Consider the following 24,958-nt stretch of genomic DNA (forward strand, 5'->3'; position numbering starts at 1 on the left):
GACATGACTTCCTGTCTAATAGTTAGTTGGATCAGTTCATTGAATCATACAGGCTGCAACGCACCTGCGAGTAAAAAAACAAGCCTGACTGTACAGGCATGAGAACAGTTAGCTGTGTAACGGAGGTGGCAGTGATTCATCTAGCAGTGTTAGACCATAATTAACAATGGAGGTTCAGAGGGCAAACTCAGTCTTCAGTCAACACATGGCAGAACCAACAGAAATGCTGTGGGAACGTAGCAGAGTGATGCAGCACCTGTGGCAGTGTTGAGTGTGGCGAGTGTGAGGCTGCAGTCAGGACAGACAGGTGTGCTGAGCATCAGAGCAGGTCACACACAAATTACAGTTTGAAAATAAAGGCTGCAGCTCCTCCAAAGCCCATCAGAGATCCAGAGCTGAGTCCAGAGACTGGATTTAACCCTCCACCTCCACCTCCACCTTCACCTTCACCTGGGAGCTGTACATTTATTTATTTGGATCCTCATGAGCCACTACCATGGTAGCATCTACTCTTCCTGCACTCCACTCAAGTAAACATGACATCATAATGCAAAAAAATGCAAATTAAAAACAAGAAAATAATGACAAAAAACAAACAACAATGACAAGTACACGCAAGCTATCTCTAAATAGCCAGGAAACTTTTGAAAAAACTCAAAAAACAATAGTAGTACGACTAAAATCAGCGTTTACAGAGACTGAAGACTCGTCTCCTGAGCTCTACCACAGTGTCAGACACAAGAGACTGTTACACAACGTTTCTAACAATAATCATCATCCTGTTAATGGACTGAGGTAACAGAAGCTGTAAAGAGTCAGTCAATCGGTTTATATTTCACTGATAAGAGACATAGAACCTTTTCTACTTTGCTTTTCCTGTTACAGCAAACGGACACCTGAATGCATCTTCACAACAAATTATTCAATTCTGATCCTTTAATGTTAAGCACAAATTAAGAGGTTCACTGTGAGGACGGAGCATCTTGTGTATTAGGTGTACTTGATAAGATATAAATATCATTTCATTAATCATTACAGATCAGGTGATACCACTCAGCACTGTCACATGATCAACTTAAAGGTCCATACAGTCTAAAGGTAGATGTGCATGTGTTATTATTATAGATCAGCTCTAGGTTCTATATTAATACTGTGAAAGTATCAAAGCCTCAGTCCACAGAGAAATGCACACAGCCTGTATTCAGACACTGAGCCTTAAAATCAGCCGTCAGGACTTCTGTGACTTTGTGATGACTTTGAGCCAATCAGAAGAGAGGCTCAGAGCCTCCTCTCTTCTGATTGGCTCACTGACCTGTTGTTACTAGAGCTCCAGAGAGAAGCCTGAGAGAGGAGATGTAAAACTACATTGAGATGTTTTTTGGTTCTTAAAACCACAAATGTATCTTCTTATGGATCAACACTTCAAAGAAAACACAGAAAAGAGGAAAATATGGGACTTAATACTACATGTTTACCGAGAAGCTGAAATACACATTCAACACATTTCCCCTCAAGCGGGACCACAGTGGTCCACTACACATCACTACAGAGAACACATATCTCACAGTACATGGACCTGAGTTACAGATATGTTCATTCAACCATGATCAGATACAAAAATACCAGTAACAACCAGTCTGTCCTGGAGAAGCCCGGGAACCCTGGATAACAAGTAAAGCTGGACCCCTGGATCCCCTGACCCTGACAGTGCGACTCTGAGCCTGGAGAATTCAGAACTTTACACAGTCCAGAAATGTGGACGTTATCCTAGATTCAGATCCACATCTCTAACATGAGACGTAAACCCTCTCTTTTATCGTTGAATATAAAACTCCTCTGCTTCACAGCACCACTTTGAGCCTCTTATCCAAACCTATCAGACTCTGAGGTCACATGACTCGCTCCAGCTGTAAACAGTCATGTCTTCCTGTGTATTTCACTCATTTTGATTGGTGTGTGTGTTTATGTGGGATGTAGATAGAGGTTTGCCCGGTTCCTACTTGAAACTGGTCTGGGACAGTTATATCTGTCCCAGCTGACCTGAACTCACATTGATAAAAAAGACTGTTGCGTAACCACAGCTGCAGTGTGGTGTCATTGGGAGCCGCTGGACTCTGCAGCCCAGAAACCTGATCAACACAATAAAGCTCAGAGACAGAGAGCTGAAGATCGCCCATAGCAGACATTGAACACACCACACACGCAAAAGTAAGGTACACGAGTGAATATGTGGCAGTATGGGGAGTGAAATGGGACCAATTCATTTTCCACTAACCCAGAGTCTTTGAAGCCTGGAGTCAATCTCATATTGTTGGAGCTTTCTGAAATATTGATAGTATTTCATCATTTGTATTAAAAATCCATATTTTCCTCTTTTCCTGTGTTTTATTTGAAGTGTTGAACCATGAGAAAATATAGTTGTGGTTTTAAGAACCAAAAACCATCTCAGTGTAGTTTTACATCTCCTCTCTCTGGCTTCTCTCTGGAGCTCTAGTGACCACTGAGCCAATCAGAAGAGAGGAGGCTCTGAGCCTCTCTTCTGATTGGTTGACTGTTTGCTGAGTGATCCAATAAAAATACAGAAGATTTAAACACCAAAACCAAATCCTGCAAGGTAGGATGGTGGGTCCAGGTGGGCAGGGCTGGTGGCGTGATTGAGTGGTTACTTGCTGTTTTGTTGTGACATCACAAAGTTCCATTAGTCCTGACAGCTCATTTTAAGGCTCAGTTTCTGTATAAAGGCTGTGTGCATTTCTCTGTGGACTGAGCGTAGTGTCTCATCTCCAGTTGCAGAAGCTTCTCATATAATATAATGTTTATTGATGCTTTATTTATCACAGGTACTGCTTCCTTTTCTTCATCACAGTGTCTAACTACCTGCTGTACATTTAAACTTACTCTAGTTCTGCTCCAGCACCCAGAGCTCTCTGCTCCTTTTAGTGACTTTCACTAACTCAGCAGTTGTTTACATGCTGTTCAGATCAGCTAGTTACTTTAGCAGTTAGCGCTAGCTTCTCCCTCTCTCTTTAGCTCGGTGTGTCTTGGACCAGGGATGAACTTGTTCATCACAGTGTGGTGTTGTTGTAACGTCAGTGTAGAGGATTGTGATGTTTATTACAACTTCAGTGATGTCTGCTGTCTTACCTCCCACACACGGCTCTGCTTGTTAACCACAGCCGCTCTGGTCTGTGTACGTCTGTGTGCACAGCAGCCTTCGTGTGATAGGCTGTTACTCCTGCATCAGACAGTGCTGTGGGCTGCATAACATTATATACCTATAATCGTAAAATGCCGAATTTTACCTGCAATAATCAGCCAGGCCGATAATCGGTAGATCCCTAGTCTGAATGGAGCATCACCTCAATGTGCATCACAAACACCACACACAGTCCTGCATCGAGCCCAGGTGGATCGAGTGCTGCTTCTAAAGTACCAGCTCCACCTGGGTCAGAGGTCCCTGGCACCAATGGTGCCAGGAACCTATTGTTTTTGGAAAGATTATTATTATTCTGTTGTGATAGTTGATTTTTGAGGGCTTCCCCATGTCCAAAAACTCACAAAAGTTTGCACAAACCTCAAGGCTGTCAAAAATCCAAAATGTCAATAGTTATCGGGCTCGAGCGTGGCACATCGGTTCTATAGCACCACCTAATAGCTTTCAGTGTTTTTGAACTAGAGGTTCACGAAAACTCACCAAACTTAGCGCATGCATCAGACGTGGCTCAACTTGATCACAGTTACGGGTGCTGTCCACGGGTGTGGTAAAATGGCTCGATGAAAATTTCAACGAACCAGTTTACCTTGATGTTTTACCTAGATGCACGAGAATCGGCAGGCATGTGTGTCCCATGGAGATTGCTCGCAGCTTTAATCCCTTTTATAACTTTCAGATTCAGCTGATCCATCAGGAGATCAAACTACAACTCAAAATAAACATGAAAGATAAAAAAGCACTGGAAGTAAACCTGACCGGAGCATAACAGAGAGAGGTGTAACTCTGTAAAGTCTATGTATTTGTCATGATACAGTCGACACAGAACACATGTGTTTTAATGTTGACAGATGTTCCTGACCAGTACAGAATGTTTGAGGTGGCGTTCACAATAACCAATAACGATAATATCAGCCAATATTCGCTTTCTTTTCATCACCTGTTCCATAAATATTTATTTTTCATTAGATTCCTTTATATTACCATGCGACCCGGAGACGTGAAAGACGGGACATTCGCAGTGGAGAGACGAACCCGTCTCCACTGTGGTGAACAAACACAACAGTGACCCCTGTCTTCTCTGTTCTTCACTTTCTTCTCATTTATCAGCTGAAATGTGTGACCTGATATCGGCCAATTTATCAGTCTGGTTCGGCTCATTTCTTCCAGTCACCTGACAGACCTGACCCTGACCCTGACCCTGACCCTGCTCCTGTAGCGCTGACAGCAGCGGGAGACGTGGTGGGTGGATTCAGTGATCTGGGATAATATGAAATGACGTAAGCTGTCTACAGACCTGGAGAATACTGAACCTGCAAAACACCTCCTCACCTCTGACTCGCCGATTATGAAATCCCTTACCTGCTGGTTTCTGTTCTCAAACGCAGGCCCAGAGACCTCCAAGTACCTCCAGAAGACCTTAATTGAGGTGCAGGAGACCCTACAACAACACAAACAATATGTCATCTACTGATGCACAGCAGTTCAATAAATACTGTGAGTTATGGCTGCACTGACTCTTTAGCCCTCTTTAAACCTCTCTTATGGAAAGGTAAATGTGCTGGACTCGTTCTGGATCCATGTGGACCACACGGCCCCTCTAGTCTCAGCTCGGACGGACTGATGCAGGAAATAGAGAGCGGGACTGAGGCTCTACCACTTGTTTACACGGATGATGTCTGTCCAGGTGTTTTCCGCGGGTCTGTGCTTCTTCTGAGAAATCTGGTTCCTACTGGATCTGACTGGTTCAGACCACAGATTCTGGATCAATAACGTAATAACCCGCCAACAACCTCTCTGATCTTTACTGATATGTGATGATCAGACTGATGCGTCGCCAGCCGCTCCACAGACATGGACGCTGCTGCGCATCCCGACTGATCAGCAGCACAGACGCTCACCGACAGACGGTCGTTTCTGATCCCGGGGTCGAGGTCGTCGGTGAGCCCGGTAGTCGGTGCTTATCCGTGAGTCCGTGATGGAGGCCGGGCAGAAAACTTACCGATGATCCAGAGACAGCTGCAGGGTCCGCACCAAGCTCCCCCGCTCCTCAGGGTGACGGTCGCTCGGCCGCTCAGAGTGCGTGTCTCGCGTCTCCGGTCTCAGCCAGCCAGGCCCGCTATCGACAAGAGGAGGGGCTTCCTCTCCTTCTCTTTTTTAAACAAATCTTTATTTGTATTCCAACACCGCACAGACGGTGAAAACACAGCTTCTCCTGTCACTTCAGGCCTGAACATCCTGCACACAGCAGATCAGATAAAAAAGAGTATTAAATATACAGGTTCATCGCAGATACCTGACAGTGAGTATTAAATATTAATATCTTGATACAATCCTTCCCAAATATCGTGATATTGGATGTTATTGAATATCAGCCCAAGCCTACTGACAGTTTTGCAGAGATCTGACAGGAATTGAAGTGATGAGGACAGGAAGATCATTATTGTAATAGTAGGGCTTATGTTTATTATGGCTGCAGGTTTACTCATGAAAAACAATGTCAAAATAAAACACATTAGAGAACAACCACATTAATCCAGGTGAGTATCTGCATCTTTTTCTGAACAATAGCTGAACAATAGCTTCTTTTGTTGGTTCACTTGTGTTTTTATGTCCATTTCTATTGGCTTTATCCTACGAGCTTTTTATTCTACAGGTTCTACAGTCAGTCAGTCAGTCAGTCAGTCAGTCAGTCAGCAGATTGTTTCAGGGTTATTCTGTAAATGTGGAACAATACAACAGTAAGCTCACATAAAAAAAATGTACTTTTGAATACTTAATCATTCTTAAAATCAACTCCAGTACTTTAACTGAAGTAAAAATCAATTGTACGGAGTAATATTTGACCAGGAGGATCAATACTGTGACTCAAGTAATGAAAGTGAAGTTGTGTACTTAGTTCAACTCTGCATTTCATACAACACAGTATCAAAATAAAACACATGTTAGAGTCCAACCACACTAATCCAGGTACATGTGACATCTGTCCCGTCAAAAAGCTTCAGCTGAAAACAGCAGCTGGTGTTGCTGGTGGGGAATGTTTGACCTATTTTAAGTAATTAATTATTTCATTTATTATTTCTTTTATTATTATTATTTTTTTATTATTTTTCCATTTCATTTTCCATTGTTTTTAATTTTACATCACCGTTTTTAACATGTTTTTATGTTCATCTTTTCATGTGTGATGTCATTTCTTTGTTGTAAAGCACTTTGTGCTACATTTATTGTATGAGAGGTGCTAAACAAATAAAGTTTATTATTATTATTATTATTATTATTAATAATTATTATTATCATTATTGCTATTGTTGTTATTATTACTGTTACTATTATTATTATTGCTATTGTTATTGTTCTCATTATTGTTATGTCCCTGAGGATTCTGTGTGTCAGTAAAGAAGACTCTCACTTTCTCTGATGGTTCATTTTAATGTCAGTGTATCTGAACACAGTCACCTGACTGATGGTGGTTTTGTCAGAAATTAAATTAAAAAAAAAACTGATTTGATCATCAGCAGCAGTTTGGGGATGAGTGTTGGTTAACATGTAGTTCATCCTGCTCAGGGCCTGATAACAGGGATGTCAATCTGTCTGTCACTGAGCTGTGGTCAGAGTTCTCTATATAAACCACCTCGCAACATTTCAACAGACAATTTACAAACCATGACATTTATTACACATCATAAAAACCCATCAGAACCACAGAGAGACACTTTATTAGGCTGACAGATAATAGACAAATTAAGATTAAACTGAGTACAGTGTGAAACATTTTCTACATCAGTAACAGATCACTGTGTGAGGCTGTTTCCTACATCTATTCTGAAATCCTGTTTTTGTGGCTGACATTCAGCAGAAACCTCCATAAAGCTCATTACAGCCTTTAGTCTTCGTATGAATCGTTTCTTTATCATTTTTATTTGCTGTCTTATGATTGTGTCTCTGACTCTGTCAAATGTCAGTAGCTGAGGAAAGTGAAAACATACTGCAGGTGTTTGAGGCGTATTTCCCTGGAACTGAGTAGGAATGTCTAACAGTTCAGTCCTGATCTCATCAGACCAGAGAATCTGGTTTCTCTCAGTCTCAGAGTCCTTTAGCTGCTTCTTTACAAACTGTCACTGAGGAGAAGTTTCATCTGGACTCTGCCATGAAGCCCAGATCAGTGGAGAGCTGCAGTGATGGTTGTTTCTCCATCTCCACACAGGAGCTCTGCAGCTCAGAGACACCATCAGGTTCTTGGTCTCCTCTCTTCTTCCCTGACGTCTCAGTTAGTCCAGGTCCAGCTCTAGAGGAGTCCTGGTGGTTCCAGACTTCTTCATGTCAGAATGATGGAGACCGCTGTTCTTCTCAGGAACAGATGCAGCATTTTCCTCTTCTCTTCTTCACCTACCTCCCTTTCTTTCCTTTCCTCCCCTCACCACCCCTCGTTTACCTGATTGAGTTCACCTGGGCACCACAAGGACTTCACTCCGATTCATTTGTTCTTTTTCACCTTTGCATGGGGCGGCAGATTCTGGTAAGAAGAGTTTGTTACTCTTTATTTCTTATACCTTGTCCATGTTAGTCTCTGAGAACTTTAATTATCATTATTTCTTTTAAAAGTACATCTTTAATCTCTCTTTTTTTCATACACAAGAACCGACCCATGTGTGTTTTTAAAAATACAATTATTTTGAGATTTGAGAATAAACCTTTGTCAGAGGATTGATGTTTCATGGCCTTTTCCTTTCCATGCATCCTACTGAATTAAACTACGACCGTGCATTTTCATCAGCAATTAAGTTGTGAAGGTAAAATTTTAGATGCAGAATTACTAGATTCCACCAACATTTCCCCCCTGGTAAACCTGGCACTGAAGACAATCCCATTGAAGTTTGAGTTGAATAAACCTTTATCGGCATCTTCTAACTTCTCTTTAGATTACCAGACCCAGAGGGGCATTTTAAAACTGACCACAGACACTGCTCTGAAGTGACACTCGTATTCTCTCTATCGCACTGGGAATAAGAAATTATTAGTGATATGATAAATATGATCAACAGGTTTAACATCATTCACACGTTCTATCTCTGCACTCATTCTATTACAAAACATAAAAAGGCACAAACGTTGGTGTTTTGAATGCGTGATACTGTGATGACACCACCAGGTGGCAGCATCAGATAATTAATGGCAGACAGACCGGAGACCACAGAAGTGGTAGTATCACTGCCACTGTACAAAAAACTAACGGAGGCAGAAGAATCTGGTGGCACCAATTTTAAGTCAGAGTTGAGAAATCTAAAAAAAAAAAGTAGGTTTTGCATATTTTGCATATTTGTTTTTAGACAAAATCCATGAAGCCACTTTAATGCAGCTCAATATATTTACCACAGTGCAATTCATTCCCAGAGGCTCAGTGACCCGAGGCCAACGAGAGCCGCTGAGACAGAGCAGACAGCCAGGATGTGATCAAACCCTGGATCACAAGGACTTTTTATTCTGTCGGCTCCAAAATTTCTCCTGATTACTCATTTTTTCAACAGTGATTTGATTTCAAACTTTAATTTGAGTTATTTTTCTGTTGCAGCAGATGAAGATATAAATGAAACAGATCAGACAGAGGTTTACAAATATAGATGAAAAATCAGGTTTATAGATCAATGATTGTAACCTCTGATTCTGACTCAGTAACAGCTTCAAGATTTTGGTGATTTTTCAGTTGAAAAAGTGTTGAGGTTAAAGTTAAGTGTAAATTTCAGATGTCCACTTTTCATTTAAAATCAACAGCATCAATGACTATACTTGTATCTATAGAACATTTATACAGGTTGCAGTTACTAAAATGCTGTGAAAACAGTTTCAGACTATGTGCAGCCTGTATTCAAAACCTCACATTTAAACTACATTTAGTCCAGTTTTTACATGTTAAAGTATTTTCAGCTGCATCACTGTCATCCTCACTCAGAAGTATCATCATCTACAGCGTCGTATGACAGCCATGATAGGACTGTTCATCGGCGCGACCAATCAGATCATGAGAAATAACCCTTCAAAGACCAGAGTCATGTGTGTCTAAAGCCTCACACTGATTTTTTTTTTTTTAATTTACAGTGATGAATGCAAAGTAAATGTTTCATTGCAGAGGAACTGATTGACATTACGACAGGTGTCTTAAGATTTGAATTAGATCTGAGGATGAAGCCTCCATGTGTAATATTGGAGATCTGTCTCTGTCCTCACACTGACTGACTGATCAGAAAAGAGCTCACGTTCGTAAACACAGGTCTTGGGTAGCCTAACGAACTAAAGAGTAATCAGGATTTTAATCTTCTCCCAAATAAACTTCTTTAAATGAATGGGCTCCGATCTGCAGTTTGATGTAGACAGTATGAATGAGGAAATGATGCGCCATGGTAACCGACTCAGAGTTAAAGTTTCCCTGATCTCAGGGTTAAGAACCACGAGGTTTTCACTACACCTGCTTTCTTTTCCCCATGTCTAGCTTCTATATTAATACTGTGAAAGTATCAAAGCCTCAGTCCACAGAGAAATGCACACAACCTGTATTCAGGAACTGAGCCTTACAACCAGCCGTCAGGACTTCTGTGACTCTGTGATGTCACAACAAAGCAGTCACCGCTCTCATCCATGCCCCAGGCCCCGCCCACCTAGACCCACCATCCAACCTTGCAGGATTTAGTTTCTCTGAGTGTTTTACCTGAAAGCTGCTATATCTTTATCAGATCACTCAGAAAACAGTCAGCCAATCAGAAGAGAAGCTCAGAGCCGCCTCTCTTCTGATTGGCTCACCGACCTGTTGTTACTAGAGCTCCAGAGAGAAGCCTAAAACTACACTGAGATGGTTTTTGGTCCTTAAAACCACAAATATGTCTTCTTATGGATCAACACTGCAAATACAAGGCAGGAGAATTGTATAATATGGAGCTTTAACACCATTTTTTCTTCTAGCTGTTTCAATATGCAACGATATCATTGTAATTCTCATGTAAATTTGTCCACCTTGATGTAGTTTCCTTGTCAAATGTGTTAAAATATCTGTCACAACTTGTCCTAATTATGCAGCGCTCCATTCTGCCACAAAAGTTAATAAAATAAAGTTTTAAATGCTTAAAACAACATGCAGCCAGAAACAAGACTTTTTATTTTATTTTATTTGACCTTGTTTTATTCCATCAACAAAGTTAAACTACTTCCCTCACGGTCAATAAATAATGCTACATTCATACAATGACTCAGTGAGCCATCTTTAAAACTCCCGGACAATCTCTACTTGTCCAAATGCCTGTTTTATGTTGAATGAACTAAATGACATCATTTTATTCAGGCAGCAGCTGCTGCCTTGAGTGTCTATGTTTTATGTTTCAAACCTTCAGTTATCTGCAGCACATTGTAGGTCTGATTCTGGGAACAGTAAAGTGTTACACTGCTCTGATCTGAGTCCAGGTCAAGATGCGAGCACCTCAGAATGAGAATGATCCTTGTCACGTAGAAGCGGAGTGGCGGTCACCTTCCACAGCTCCTGCAGAAAATCATAATAACGTATATTAATGAAAAGCTTACCGTCACCTCTTGGGGAAATTCATCTAAAGTGTGCAGGAGTGGGCAGCTACAGGAACCTAAATTCAAGTTTCAAGCCAGCACCTGGACAATTCTTAATACCTGTACATGGACACGAACATGGGCAAGTACAGTCAAAATAGTGAGCAGAAAGCATGTGAACAGTGGCACTAACAATAACACAAGTGTCATGTTACCTAAGTAAACCAGAGTTATTAAAACCTTAAATCTGTTATTTGTTTCAAATCCAAAATGGAAAAAAAAAATGTTTTTGGTGTAAAGAAAACAACAACTTAGTTTTAAGCCGTTCCTTTCATCACTATTTTTGTTTGAAACCAAAAACCAAACCAAACAACGTTTATGTGCTCTTGGCTTTTTTTGGTAAATGATAAAAGGAATTGCCAAAAACCAAAAACCATTTTCATTTTTTGATTCTGACATCAAAAACAGATTTTCTGTTCTGGCTTCGAAACAAATAACAGCTTTATTTTTTTGTTTTGTTTTTGAATTACAAATGAGGTACGGATTACCCGATGACACCCGTACCCTACTGGATACAAGACAAGTCGTACATCGCTCAAACACCATTCTCAACGTGTGTGAAATTCAGGCTTCAGGTTTCCACGTCACAATTGGACCAGGACTAGTTTCCAAACTAGTCTTGATGACACAAATCATATCTGCAGGTACACATCTTAAATTCAGATGTCAGGTGAGCACAGAGAAACAGAGACTCTGAACATCCAACAGAAGTAACAACGTCTACAGAGGATGCGACACGGTACACCTGGACTCAGGGTTCAGGTTGGAATGAATTTAGGCTTCAAGGTTAAATATAATGAAGTTGGTGAGTGCCTGTCTTACCAGCTGCTCTATTCGTTCATACAGAAGAAACTGTGCAAAGTTAGAAGGAAGCTGTTCCACTCTGAAGCTGCAGCGTCCATCCACCAGGTCCTGGAGCTGCGACAGACAGAGGCTGAAGTGGTTGTAGGCCTCGCAGGAAACATCCATGTGTCTCAGGGTGAAGTTCATCCTTTGTACAGAGAGACATCAAGACACAGGAGGAGACGTGGTAACTGCAGAGGCTGTGGCTGGAGGTACAACCAACAACACACACAATCACAGCGTGAAAGTGTTTACTTTCTATACGTATATTAATGGTTTGTTAAAATGTTGATTGTTTCACAGCCGCCATCAAACTGTAAAGAGATAATGCAGAGATAAATGGCAGCGTCTCTGCCTCCTCTCCCTTCATGTTTAACTACTTTCACACGAGATGCTGCAGTACAATAAAGGTGCAGCTTTATTGTGGAAAGGTGTGCCACTTTAAACAACTTCTTCCACTGTATATGAGCAGGTGACAGATACATTTTAGCTGATATTTCATAATTAATTTACAAAGTTTAAACAACAGAGCTCTGTCCTGACTCCTATTCTGACTTCAAACATCAGTATCCTCGCATAACATCACCTCAGTAACAGTTTCAAACACCGGCGTCCAAACAGGAAGTAAAGAAAGTAACATTGAAGTAAAGGTCACTCTGTCCAGTCACTCTGCTCCTGATTTGATCGTTTTGTCCTCGAGAACAGAGAAGTAAATACTTGGAGCAAATGTGCAATAACAACATAATAATGTTTCGAATGTAAAACTCTTCTAAACACATATGTTTAAGTCGGCATCAAAAATGAAGCAGAGGGTCAGTGAATCCGTCCGTATTGATCTGTAAGTGATTGATACAGAATCTGTCAAAGTCCTGCAGCACCTGAAGGCAGCAGGACACATTTTAGCACATCTGCAGCCTCTGATTACAAACATATCATCTGACAATTCTCGCAGCTGTGTGACGACGATGATGATGACGACAGGTATCTTGGTATCACCTGAGAGAAAAGCTCCTGGACGTTCAGTTAACCAGCTCAGTTGTTCCCGCAGATCCGTGGAACGTGAAGCGCAGCCTGTTACAGTAACTTTAACAAAGGAGCAGACACTTCCTCTTACCTCTTCTCTATGGAGATGAAGATGGTGCAGGTGTGAGTGAAGTGACTGCAGAGTCGGTACAGAGTCCTGAAGAGGCCGTCGGTCAGATCGTCATCGTAGCAGACTGGTGGGACAAAACACAAATCTGTACACTCATATATATATTACATATTCTGAGCATAGAACGTTCCAAATAAACTGATGTCCTTTAACTTCTTCCTCTCTGTGCCTGTAGAAACAGAGTCAGTGTGACTGCACACCCAGAGAGATCAGCACGGGTCTGAGAAGTCACACAAGAAATTTACAAATGTCAGTGTCACCTGAGACCAACACCGAACACCTGGAACCACCACAGACCACCTCAGACCTCCTCAAGATACCTCAGACCACCTTAGAACACCTTCACATCTGCAGGTCATCAGTGCAAACCAGCGCTTGAAAGTACAAAACAGTAGAAGAGTGGTCTCTTTTTTGAGGTCTGGAAGAAGATCTAAACTAGCGCCACTGGCTCTCCTGAGAAGACTGGTGTGGAGGGTCACAAGTAAACGAAACACAGGTCTGCCACGACTCAGAAGTGGCAGGAACCGGGTGTCACTGCCCTCATTCTACAGGAGGTCGCCCTGAGAAGAAGACCTGCTCCAAACTCAGCAGCTTCATACTAGTATAAGAGTTATTATGTGGTTGTTTGGTGTAATAAACTCTGCTTAAAGCTTCACATGGACTATACATGGAGTATGTGAGCACAGTGACAGCTGGTGTGTCAGCTGGTGTGTCAGCTGGCAAGCTCAGTCCTGGATGCAGCAGGTCTCCCAGCAGAACGATGATCATAAACTAAAGTGAAGCTTCTGGAGTGATCCTCCCAAAGTCCTGGACTCAGACCTGCTGAGGCAAAGACCAAACTACAACTCTACCAGAAGCAGCTGCCTGAGGTGAAGACAGCTGAGGAAAAGATTTCATTATATTTTCTGGATTTAATTAATTTGTTAAGATGGATTTGTTCATGTTTCTGTGATAAGATGAAGATAAGGTGACAGACTTTCCAACAAAATGTCTCCTGACTGTGCGTCAGATGAATCCATTATTATTATTATATGTATTATTTGCCTGTGCCTGTCAGAGGTACGGAAAGTCAGGAGGACCACTCCAGGCCGGTGTCTTCAGGCTTCTGTCTCAGCTCATGAAGCTTGTAAATGAAGCTCTGTGAACTGGAGAGGAGTTGGGTAATAATGCTTTCACTCTGATCAGCTCAGTGACCTACCGTCAGCAGCGATGATGAAGCTGGTGTTGTCGTACAGATCAGCTACTTCCTCCTCTGTCCAGCTAAATTCAGCATCGGGATCTACACAAGAGGACGGACAGACATGTGCTATGGTCAGAAGGTGGGTGGTTCTTTTTATACTGGCAAGACGAAGAAGAAGGAAGTCTTTGATGATGCCATCCTCCGTGGTAGCCTCACTTTACTCACTGATCTTTAGATGACATCGAGATGTAGTTATTGAAACATAAAGTGCAGCAGCTTAGTTTGGGTAGGTCAGTTACTGACATGTAGCAGAGGCAGATTTGCCCCCTCCCATGTGCGTACATGTACTGAAGTTCACTTCACTTCCTAATATACATAGGGCTTAAAAAGCCAAGTGGTTCATGTCAAATAGAAAAAGGGAAAACTAAACAAATAACTGCAACCGTACATTTCAGTTCCCCTCTCATTGCATATCCTCTGCTGCTGTGTAAACACCTGGGCTGAAAAAGCTCCATCAGGACACCACTGGTATAATTCATATCAGTGTTAGTGTTCATAAATCACCACAATTTATTGTCAGTTTTTTATTCAGAGCATCAGGTCTGAATCTTTAAGGATTCTAACTTTAAAGACAAAATAAAGGAAAATTGTGAAGATGGTGGTTTAACTTACATTAAGGATCAGTATAATCTGGATCTATTCATCTGTATATTTTAAGGATCTTAGTGAAGAAAGAGTTGGTGATGCTATCGTCAGTAGTAGGATGTCTGCGGGGGTCGCAGCCGTGATTAAAACATAAGCAACAAATGATTAATACATGTGATTTTACAACCATGTCACCATTAATGATATGTCATTTATCTGTATGTGAAAGGCCTCGAACAAGATGAAGCAACGCTCATTATGTTAATCATGATTACAACACATACAACCCATTAATGGATGTAGTGTTCTTGCTTTAAGGCTGTTGAGATACTGTTATTTCTTCTTGTACATCCACAACAATTTAAGAAGGGTAACATGAATGAATGCATGTTCTGTCATGAACAGCATTCAGCATAATGCATGTACATTCTAGCATGAATGTTACCACATCATGCCTGGTTGACAGATAGTGTGTGAGGCTGGTGGAGATGATGATCACATCTGGAATCGTTCACTGAGATGATCAGATCAACTCTGTGTGTGTGTGAATCAGGTTTTAAACCAATTTAAAATATGTCAGAAACCGGCTCTCTGTGTTAGACTGCTCCACCTGTTCCAGACTGTGATCCAGCCTGTCGCTCTCATTATCACTGACCTTCTCTTATATTCCTGGAAAACCAGCCCTCCTCCTGTACGTAGCTGGGTGGATGAGGTGTTGATAGATAGATAGATAGATAGATAGATAGATAGATATACACTTTATTTATCCCCTAGGGGAAATTCATGTTTCCAGTAGTTCATAGTCAATTATTTTAATAGCAACAGTTATTAATAAAGAATAAACAATAATTAAATGAGTCCACTTCCTGTGGCTGAGGTGCTCTATAGCCTGATGGCAGTGGTAACAAAGGATCTCCTGAACCTCTCTGTCCTGCAGCGCAGTGAGATGAGACGTTTGCTGCAGCTGTAGCTGCTTCTCTGTCCTGCCAGAATGTTGTGGAGAGGATGGTTGGTATTGTCCAAGATGGCCTCCATCTTACATTGCATGCATCTCTCCACAACAGTCCTGAGTGAGTCCAGACTCCTGCCAAGCACAGACCCGGCCTCTTTGACCAGCTCGTCAGGTCTCTTTGTGTTCATGTCGGACATGCTGCTGCATCAGCAGACTGCAGCATGAAAGAGTGTCTGTCTAGTGGCCACTACTGAACTACTGTGTTTACCTGACGCTGCAGAAGCTCAGATACACGTATAAATACAATAGTGTTTGACAGCCACTCCTGGACTACTATAAAAATATCTACACTAGTGTGTGTGTGTGTGTGTGTGTGTGTGTGTGTGTTACCTGTACAGAGGTCATGCTGGAGCCAGTCTAACTGTCTCACTCTCACCTCACCACCTGAGGGACACAGAGACTTTATTAAGACAGAGTCACTGTCATGAGCTTCTCTGGGGTTTTCATTGTTTTTAAGAGGAATAGAAGAAAATATATAAATAAACAATCAGCAAATCATTATTCAATTCACTGTGAAATCAATAAAACAGAAATAAATAAAAGCTTCTGCAAATAATAAGGAGACAGTAACTGAAGGAGCCATGTGTTTGAGTTGCGTGATACAGGTGTGATGTAAGGCAGAGGGGGTCCAGAGCGCAGTAAACACAGGTGTTGCTCATTGTAAGGAAGCAAACAGTTTTTGACTGTTCTCAGACAACTTTGTGGCTGTTTTTTTGTTTAACTTTATGAATAAATCTTATCGGACATTATGGACATTGTAGATTATGGACACCAGGAAATAAACACATCATGATACAAAGCATTGGTAAGGACTGGATATCATCAAAGATCCTCTATAATAAAAGATGACACATTACAGGTGGTAGCAATGGTATGAAATGGTCTACACTTCCTGTCTCCTAAGTGGGCGTGGTCATGATTGCTTGTTCATGTCAAAACATAACAACAATACAACACTAGATACAGTTTGAATTTACACCTGCTAGCTTATATCTGATTAACCCAGCAACCCAGGTCTAAAATAGATTTAATGTCAGAATGTTCTGAAGATCTGTGGCTTGTGAAAAATTGATCCAACATTTATTTCAGTGACTATGAGGCTAAAGAATCATAATCTTCTCCCATTGGAGTGAACAGACTCAGACCTGCTGCTGGTCTCCTGAAGGGGCCGAAGGTGGAGAAACCCTCGTGACACAGATACTGTCTCTGATATCTTTATTCCGAGGATGCATCTAAACAATCAGAGTTTGCGTGAGCAGCCGGTAGCGGCTAAAGTGTGGAACTTAGTCACTACAGTAAAAGTAAATAGATTTAGATTGGCTCTCTTTCTTGTCTATATATTTTCTGTTATATGTTATATATTTTTTCATATATAAAAACAGATGAAAAATAGATTCCCAGGCTGACAGTGTTCTCTGCATCAGTGGGAAATAACTGAGGAGGAGATGAGGAGTAATCTGACGACATCATCTCACCTGCAGACTCCATCATGTGTCTGTTTAATGCCACATTTTTCTTGCACATGCTCAGAAGGTCTTCTCCCACATCTGAAAAACAAAACGAGCTCTTTCAGCAAAGGAGACAAGCAGTAAAGTGTCTACATGAGATCCGTCTCTTGGTTCTGTCACACATGTTCAGAATAGAGTGCAGAGGAGCAGTGAGTTCAGAGCAGAGCTGCAGTTCAGCTCCTCACGCCTCCACTGTCAGGATGCTTGGACATGATGGATCCCTGGCTAAGATCAAAGCTAATGCTAAGGCTGCTACACCGATTCCATCTGAATATATCTGAATTTAGCAACTGAGGTTTGTGTGACTGAACTTGAGTGTTTAGGATCAGCAAAAACATTCATTGACGATCTTCTGCGCTTTCAACAGTGCCTGGTGGTCCTGATGCAGCTCCATTAACTGATGAAGACCATGAGATGCTGTTGAAAGCTCAAGTTGATTCATTTGTAATCACAGTTGTTTAATTCATATTAAAATATTCAGAGACACTGAAGACACGCAGCAGCCGATCGGTGTCAGTTTTAATCAGGACGTCTGCCCGATGGCATCATACCTGTGCAGTACACTGTTTTGGCTATGGTTGCCATGACGATGCTGGTTATGCCTGTTCCCGCCCCCAGCTCGAGCACAGTAGCTCCTCTGAACATGACCGGCTCAGAGAGGATGAAGTCAGCCAGGAGGACCGCCCCTCGCCACACCTGGTTCAGGTAAAAGAGACATGAAGACCAGCACCTACACAAACCAAGTCCTGATGAGAAAACCACTGCACGTCACGTGACACAGGAAGTAGGAGGGCTCATGGTGATTGGAGGAGCAACTGACGGACAGAGGTTGAGTGAATTTTACTGACCTGTTTACCGACGTCCTCCAGGGGCGTGGCCATGGTGTGCTCTGCAGGTGGGTTAGATTAATACAGTAAACACACAGTGTCTGAAATCACGCTAACAGCTGCTAAATCATTCAGCAAGTCTTCAGACCCTTCACTGTCTTCACCTCAGGATAAAATCATTTAAATCTACATTCAAATCTACACTCAGTACCCCGTAATGACAAAGTGAAAACAGAATTCTAGAAATCTTTGTACATGTATTAAAAAGTAAAAAGTGAAAAATCTCATATTGACATAAGTATTCAGACCCGTTTCTATGACACTTGATGTTCAGCTCAGCTGCCTCTCATTTCTCTGGATCATCTGAGATGTTTCTAATACATTTAATGTTTAACACTATTTTCTACAGCATCATCAAATATAATAATTTCATTTTGACAATGGTGCTTATAATTAACAACTTGGCCTCTTTCACATGAACAAGCTCGTAGCCGGATAAGAAAACCCAGAGTTAACTGAACCAGTTAATAAAAAGCTTCATGATACAGTAATCAGGACAGATGATGTTAGGTTCAGTTTGTCAGACACAAAATCGACTTTTTATCCAGTTTTAAGCCACATTTTAATGATTCACCATTTACATCTCGGTTGTTTTTAATTACATATTTTAACCAGATGAAGGATTTTAGTCTTCAGATGTCTGGAGCGTGAGTTATCACAAACAAGCCGAGCAGACTCAAGTGGCAGCTCGGCTCTAAACCACTCTGCGATCTCCTGTTTCCACTGAACAGTGTTGGAGAAATACTGATTCATTGTGAAACGGCTTTATTTAGTGTTTTTAATATTCAGGACATTCCTCTGTCTTGACATAGAAGCTTCTTATGTAAATGAGTGTTCATAGCAGGACTCTGACCTAATCTTCTTTACACAGAAACACTGAGCTCAGCGGACCAGAGACTTCCCTATACCCTCAGATGCATGCTGGGATAGGGTTGGAGCTTATGAAATGAAATAAGTAGCAGCAGTATATATACAGGTGTACACACACACACATATGGATATTAAACCATATGTGTTCCCTCTGACCACACATATGGTCAGAGGGAACACTGCTCCGTTTTGAAATGCTTAAAGAGAAACACCTATTAGAAAAGCTATCATTTCATGTATATAAGGATCCGTCACATCTTTCTGTTAAACACATTCGACCTCATACATCAAGGCAAAATGGGAGGAGAAAGGGGGGGATGATTATATCTGAGGAAGAATGGACAACAATATGGAAGTACCAGTGGAAGTGTACCAGCTCACAGAAATGGAGGGAGTTTAGCCGGAATAACCTGCGTAACCTGGGAATGCCCTGTCATCAAAATACACGAGGCACTACAAGACATTTTTAAATGTGAAAGGTTAAGACGATATATTTATGATATATATATATCTCAAGAATGGTCCAAAAGAGATATATATTTAATGAATATACTGTTGGTGGCTGGTAAAAAGAATCTTACCAGGAAGTGCTTTTCACAGGAGAGCCCAACTGTAAATGTGTGGATGGAAATTACAATGGGCATTTATCAAATGGAGAAATGGAGAGGATATCAGTATCTGTCAATCGTAAATTGGAACAATGTACCATATATCGGAAAGAATGCATTAACTATGTAATGACGTATAGGCCTGATTTTATTTTCCCTACCTGTTCATGGTTCGTCTGCATTGTCTTTTTCTCTCTTTATATAAGTATATTTATACGAGTATGTCATACAAATTCAGTTTAAAATCTGAGATACACTGGATGGAAATATCTGTTTGATGCTGAATGTAATGAAAAAAAAAAAAGTGAAGTGAAACACCTGTGGCGAGACAGTTATGAAAACCAAGATGATGATAAAATGATAAACACATGATGAAATCTTACCAATCCTGATAATATCTTTGAAGCCCTCGTCATCTTCATTATCCGTGCTCTCCTCTTCCTCCTCCTGTCCGGGGTCGGACTGTTGGAGAATGACGGGACAGACCACGTCTCGGCCGCTGTCCTCCACAGGGTTTCTCCTCGGCCTGGGAATAACACCAACAGTTGTGTATCGGTTAGTGTGTAACCTAATGTGTGCTTCATGTGTTGTGTATATCTGTGTGTTTCTGTGTGGTACATGAACAGTGAAAACTATAACGCAGTCAGAGCCCTGGTCTGGCTTCACACCCCCACTGTGTATTAACAGCTGATCCATACCTGTGTGTGACATCCAGGTCTCCGTCCTTATCCAGGCTTGGCTCCACATTTCCTCCCCCTCCTTCCTCCCCAGCTTCTTCTTTGGTGACATCTGTGTCTCGCTCCTCGTCTTCCCTCACATCATCGTGTTTCTCTTCCTCTACACTTTTCCGTGGATCACTGTTGTCGTCATGCCTTTCAACACCTGACAAGATCCTGAATTTGGAGATGAAGACTGGATGAAGACAAACAAAGGCAGCATTAAAAATCGGATTTATTCCAGCACAGATACTACACACTGATTTTGTCATTCTTTGTCTTTGCAACTTTTATCGAGTTAAAAAATAAAGCTTTCAAATGTCCTGTTAATTTGCTCTTCTCTTTTATGTCATTATCAAACTCAAACTTCAGATTTTTTTGGACGCTTAAATGATTCCTTTCCATGGTAAAGTTTATAATAACAGTGAAATATTGTATTGTTGTTTTAAAAAATGATCCTGTCCAGATAATATCAGAACTTCTGGCAGATAAAAAAGTGCTAAAGAGAGAAACAGTTGATTTCTTCTAACACATGAACATGTGACACACACCAGGCTGTCCAACATGGTTGAGGCGTGTCATAAGGTGGCGTGCGTTAGGCAGGAACATGTGAACGTCTGACAGCACGGTATCATGATGAAAAGTGATCTGGTCCATGGCTGATGGTTCATGGTCCCCCCCAATGATCCTGAGACACACAGGCTGACTGTTACTAACCACACATACAAATACATACATATATAACACACAAGGCTTTTTTACTCCATGTCTTCTTCTTTCTTGTCAAAGTCTGGTGATTGTATTACCCATAATGCAACTAAACTTCCTACAGTTTGTTTGCAGATTGAGGTGTGATATGCTGGTGTTTTAATTTGAAATCCAATCTACATATTGAACATGGGAAAAAAAAAAAAAAAACTAAAATAGGATGTTGAGTTCCCCGATGGAGCCAGGGGATGAGGGGAAGTAACAAATGTAAAAATGTGTTCTGGGAGGAAAGAACGATCAGGAAGCAAAACAATGTGTGAGGGAAAAAAACAATGACTTTTATAATTAAACTCAAACACAACTAAATCACTGAAAAAGGTCAGTAAAAGTGCTGGTTGCAAATAACTGAGAAACAATAAACAAACATGATATTTGCAACACAACAGTAAGGATGAATCAGAGAACAAAAGAAAACAGGTAATCAGGACACCAAGCACCTTCCTTCACAGCAAGGAGTAAGAGACAGAGAGAGAGAGAGAGAGAGAGAGAGACACACACACAGAGAGAGAGAGAGAGAGAGAGAGAGACACACACACACAGAGACAGAGAGAGAGAGAGAGACACACACACACAGAGAGAGAGAGAGAGACACACACACACAGGCCCACTGGCCTTGACTCAGCTCCCACTCTCCACTAAAATATCTCCAGCTAATTTGTAAGTGGGTGCAGCTCCCGTTTGGAGGAGGAGTGATACCTGGAGAGAGAGAGAGCAGCACACCGTACAACGCCACTAGGGTCGTAACATAGGATTAAACAATTAATCAAATTATCATCTAAATCTTCCAATGGAATATCAGGACCATACTGAGGGAAAAAATGTGAAGTTCTACTTTCTTTCACAAATAAGGAGAAACTTCATCTTTTGACTCATCATCATCATCATCATCATCATCAGGACATTAAAAAGACTATGAAGAAACTGAGTCTATTCTATTGTTAGACAATCAGCAGCTGCTATACATAATATTATGACTTTAATCTCAAAACTTCAGATTTCTTTTTTCCCCTCAATGTGGCTCTAATACTCATTAAATCTCAATTGCAATATCCAAATCACAGCAACTGAAAGTGAAAATTGATCACTCTAACTGAAAACATGATTTATATCACAATCACAATATCTGCCAAAATAGTGGCAACATTTCTTGCCCTAATCTAAAATGTAAAATCTAAAATGCTCTGCAACAGATGAGGCTTGTGTTCCAGCACAGGGTTAGTTATAAATCTCACTCTGGTTCATTTCCCTGTTGGCCAATTTGATTTTGTTTATTGTTAATTACAGACAAAAGAAACTATGTGAAACTGTTGTGATAATCTCAACATCACACAGACAGAAAGGCTGTGGATAAGATTTTGGATGTAAGAAAAACACATCTGTCTGCAGGAACGTTAAACATGTGATAAAGTGGAACATCTTATATTACTGCGATGATTATATGGGACCAGGGTCAAAGACAAAGTGACTGTAAATATAATGTAAAAACTGAGAAAGTGGTTTCTTGGGTTTGTTTTACACGACATGAGACTGACAGTCAGCAGGTGCAGGTCCGCATCCTAAAACTTTACCGTTACACCTCCACGGATAAAAGTTATCACGGAGAACAGGCCAGAAGACCGGGAGCCGTTAACTGTTCCCGCCAAACTCCTGTAGCACACACCGGGCTAACCCCCCCCCCCCTTTTCATCATGCTTTCATTAATAACTACGGCACTTACCGTGCATGTATCAAATGAACGAAGCACGCCCCCAGCGCTCAGCTGCCACTGCCACTCAACATCAAAATAGTGCATCGTCAAAACCTGTCCGGGCTGCAACAGTTAAGATTCGGCTTCCGTTCCGCCAGGAAATGAGACGGTGGTCTGTCCCTAGCTACTCTGGCTACAGGCTCCAATCATGGATGTATTATGTATTATAAGACTATATATATATATATATATATATATACGGAAGTACGAGACGGAGTGGTTCATCTCACTCTACAATAAGAAACTCACACTTTCACACACCTTAATAGAAGCATGCACCACCTCCTATAGGCTACACACACAGTCACTTTAAAGTCTATCTTATAATGCATGTTTGACCAATTAATAAGCAAGTTAATTAGTGTTAATTACATGACTGACAAAAAAGACTTGTGAGAATGTGGCTTTGCTCAGTATATGTGGGTTTGATACTGAGGCTAGTTACTACTCCGCAGATTAAACATTAAAACACATACAGTGTGATAAGTCCATAAAGTGAACTGTTAAAGAACAAATGTTTCCACATGTCAAGGTGAAGATGTTTGAGTTTTCCCTCCAAACTGCTCAGATGGTTTCGTTTAAATATTGTTTAAGGCTCAGAGAGGTTTTTTAATCCTAAATACAATCACGAGAGGTAAAACGCTAATGCTAGGCTAAACCAAGTACACCACAGTCACATGACTTCAACATCAGCACAAAACTTCAACTTGTAGTTTGATTCAGCTCTGACGTCTTCTACAAAAGCCATTCCTCTTACAAAGTCAGTAACAGTTTGTATAAACAAGAGTCTGTAAAGTAAAGGGCTGGAGAGTAGATCAGTTTCATGTCAGACTCTGTAGTCTCATTTAGACACTTGTTAGCAACCGGAATTTTACAACAGACGTAAAAGTTTCAAGAAATCAGGACGAGGGTATTTACTGATGTACTCTATGTCGTAAAATAAAATGTGAAAATGTTTTCAGCTTCATCACCTTCATAAAACCCCTGATTCTAACCTCTCTTATGTTAGTATCAGGTCACACGGTGCAGCAGCTGGTGCACAGACCGTTCAGGCAGCATCTTTAAGGATTCGACTGCTCAGGATCATGAGGGCGTTAAACCGGGACGAGGCAATGGTAGAGGAGAGGGAGCAAAAGAGGAGGGTGAGAAAGACAAAGACGTGCAGAGAGGTAAACAGAAAAAGAAAGAGACGGTCGAAGTCTGTTTACTTGCGGGCAAGAAAAGTGTTACGTAATGGTTAATGGTCAAGGTTAGTGGTTAAGGTTAGTGAAAGGTCAGGAAGAGAACACAATCCCTGTGGTACCAAAGTCAGATGCTATGCACACCTGAACACCATCACATCCCAACTTCCTCCCTAAGAGGATTTGTGGTGGGGGTTGTGAATTCGTCTGAACTTTTAAATGCTATCCTGCGCAAGTCACCTTTCAGTTGCTAGGGCGTTTCAGGCGGTTGCTGTTGGCAGGTGGTTGCTACATACAAACGATGAAGGACAGTATCTGATCACAAGAGGTCATTTGCATCGGAAAATGTTTAATTATGGAAAAGCCTTTCCTGGGTCGTCCTCCACTGAGAGTTTATCTGTCTTAAAACTTTCCTTCCTCCGCCCGACAATTCTGCAGTCGAGGTCAGTCGCTGCAGGTTTTACTGATACACGTGTCCGTGAATAGTCAGAACAAAGCGCTGCCTCTTTGTCCTCATCCTCTAATGAATCTGGAAGCTCCATGCTGCCTCATCGAACTCCTCTCAAACCGTAACATTGGCCTCTTCAACCTCAAGGCTTCCTCCACCACATCTCTGAGGAGACACCTCCACAGTGAAAAGTGTTGAAATGGCTCGCTACGACTTCCTGTCCTCCACGTTCTTTAGTGTTCAAAGACAACCAATCACACCACATTATTGATTGGGGCTTTCACTTCTCTAATACCATGGCTCCATTGTGTTTAAACAATTGGTATCAGTATTGTCCCTACCTGGAGTGCTATATTTGCCCTGATTTACAGCTATTTGTAATTTCTCCAATGTGAAAAACATAATGAGAACAGATTTAAAAGAAAAAATACCAGAAAATGCTTATTTTGGTGGAATTGTAATTTAAAAGGTTTTTAAAAAAGCAGATATTTAATGTATTCCATTGATGCCTTGGAAATTTCCTTGCCACTGTCACCAGCTGCTGCTCTTGGTGTGAATTGTTGAATGTGGTTGAAT

The 24,958-nt window shown here is 41.2% G+C and overlaps 1 protein-coding gene and 1 long non-coding RNA gene across 2 annotated transcripts in view; both read right to left on the reverse strand.

The window, feature by feature from the left end:
- LOC111647739 (uncharacterized) overlaps positions 1-5,372 on the reverse strand; it is an 11,919-nt gene extending 6,547 nt beyond the window's left edge. Inside the window, exons 1-2 of the long non-coding RNA XR_002760070.2 lie at positions 5,214-5,372; positions 4,574-4,652 (exon numbers count right to left, since the gene is read on the reverse strand). This is a non-coding gene — a long non-coding RNA (uncharacterized LOC111647739). The remainder of the gene's footprint in view (positions 1-4,573; positions 4,653-5,213) is intronic.
- A 4,981-nt stretch (positions 5,373-10,353) lies between these two features.
- Positions 10,354-22,829, reverse strand: mettl22 (methyltransferase 22, Kin17 lysine). The gene is made up of 12 exons (XM_023397348.2): positions 22,724-22,829; positions 20,790-20,926; positions 20,221-20,434; positions 19,906-20,048; positions 18,006-18,046; positions 17,709-17,853; positions 17,125-17,196; positions 15,980-16,033; positions 14,011-14,091; positions 12,774-12,876; positions 11,639-11,807; positions 10,354-10,736 (listed from the first exon to the last, which is right to left on the reverse strand). Exons 2-12 carry the CDS (start codon positions 20,893-20,895, stop codon positions 10,662-10,664), a joined length of 1,203 nt encoding a protein of 400 aa, XP_023253116.1. The 5' UTR covers positions 20,896-20,926; positions 22,724-22,829; the 3' UTR covers positions 10,354-10,661.
- Positions 22,830-24,958: the final 2,129 nt, after the last annotated feature.

Source organism: Seriola lalandi, unplaced genomic scaffold (assembly GCF_002814215.2).
Source record: "Seriola lalandi dorsalis isolate HSWRI2012SDOR001 ecotype SW California unplaced genomic scaffold, Sedor1 jcf7180002055008, whole genome shotgun sequence".
Classification (NCBI taxonomy): Eukaryota; Metazoa; Chordata; class Actinopteri; order Carangiformes; family Carangidae; genus Seriola; species Seriola lalandi.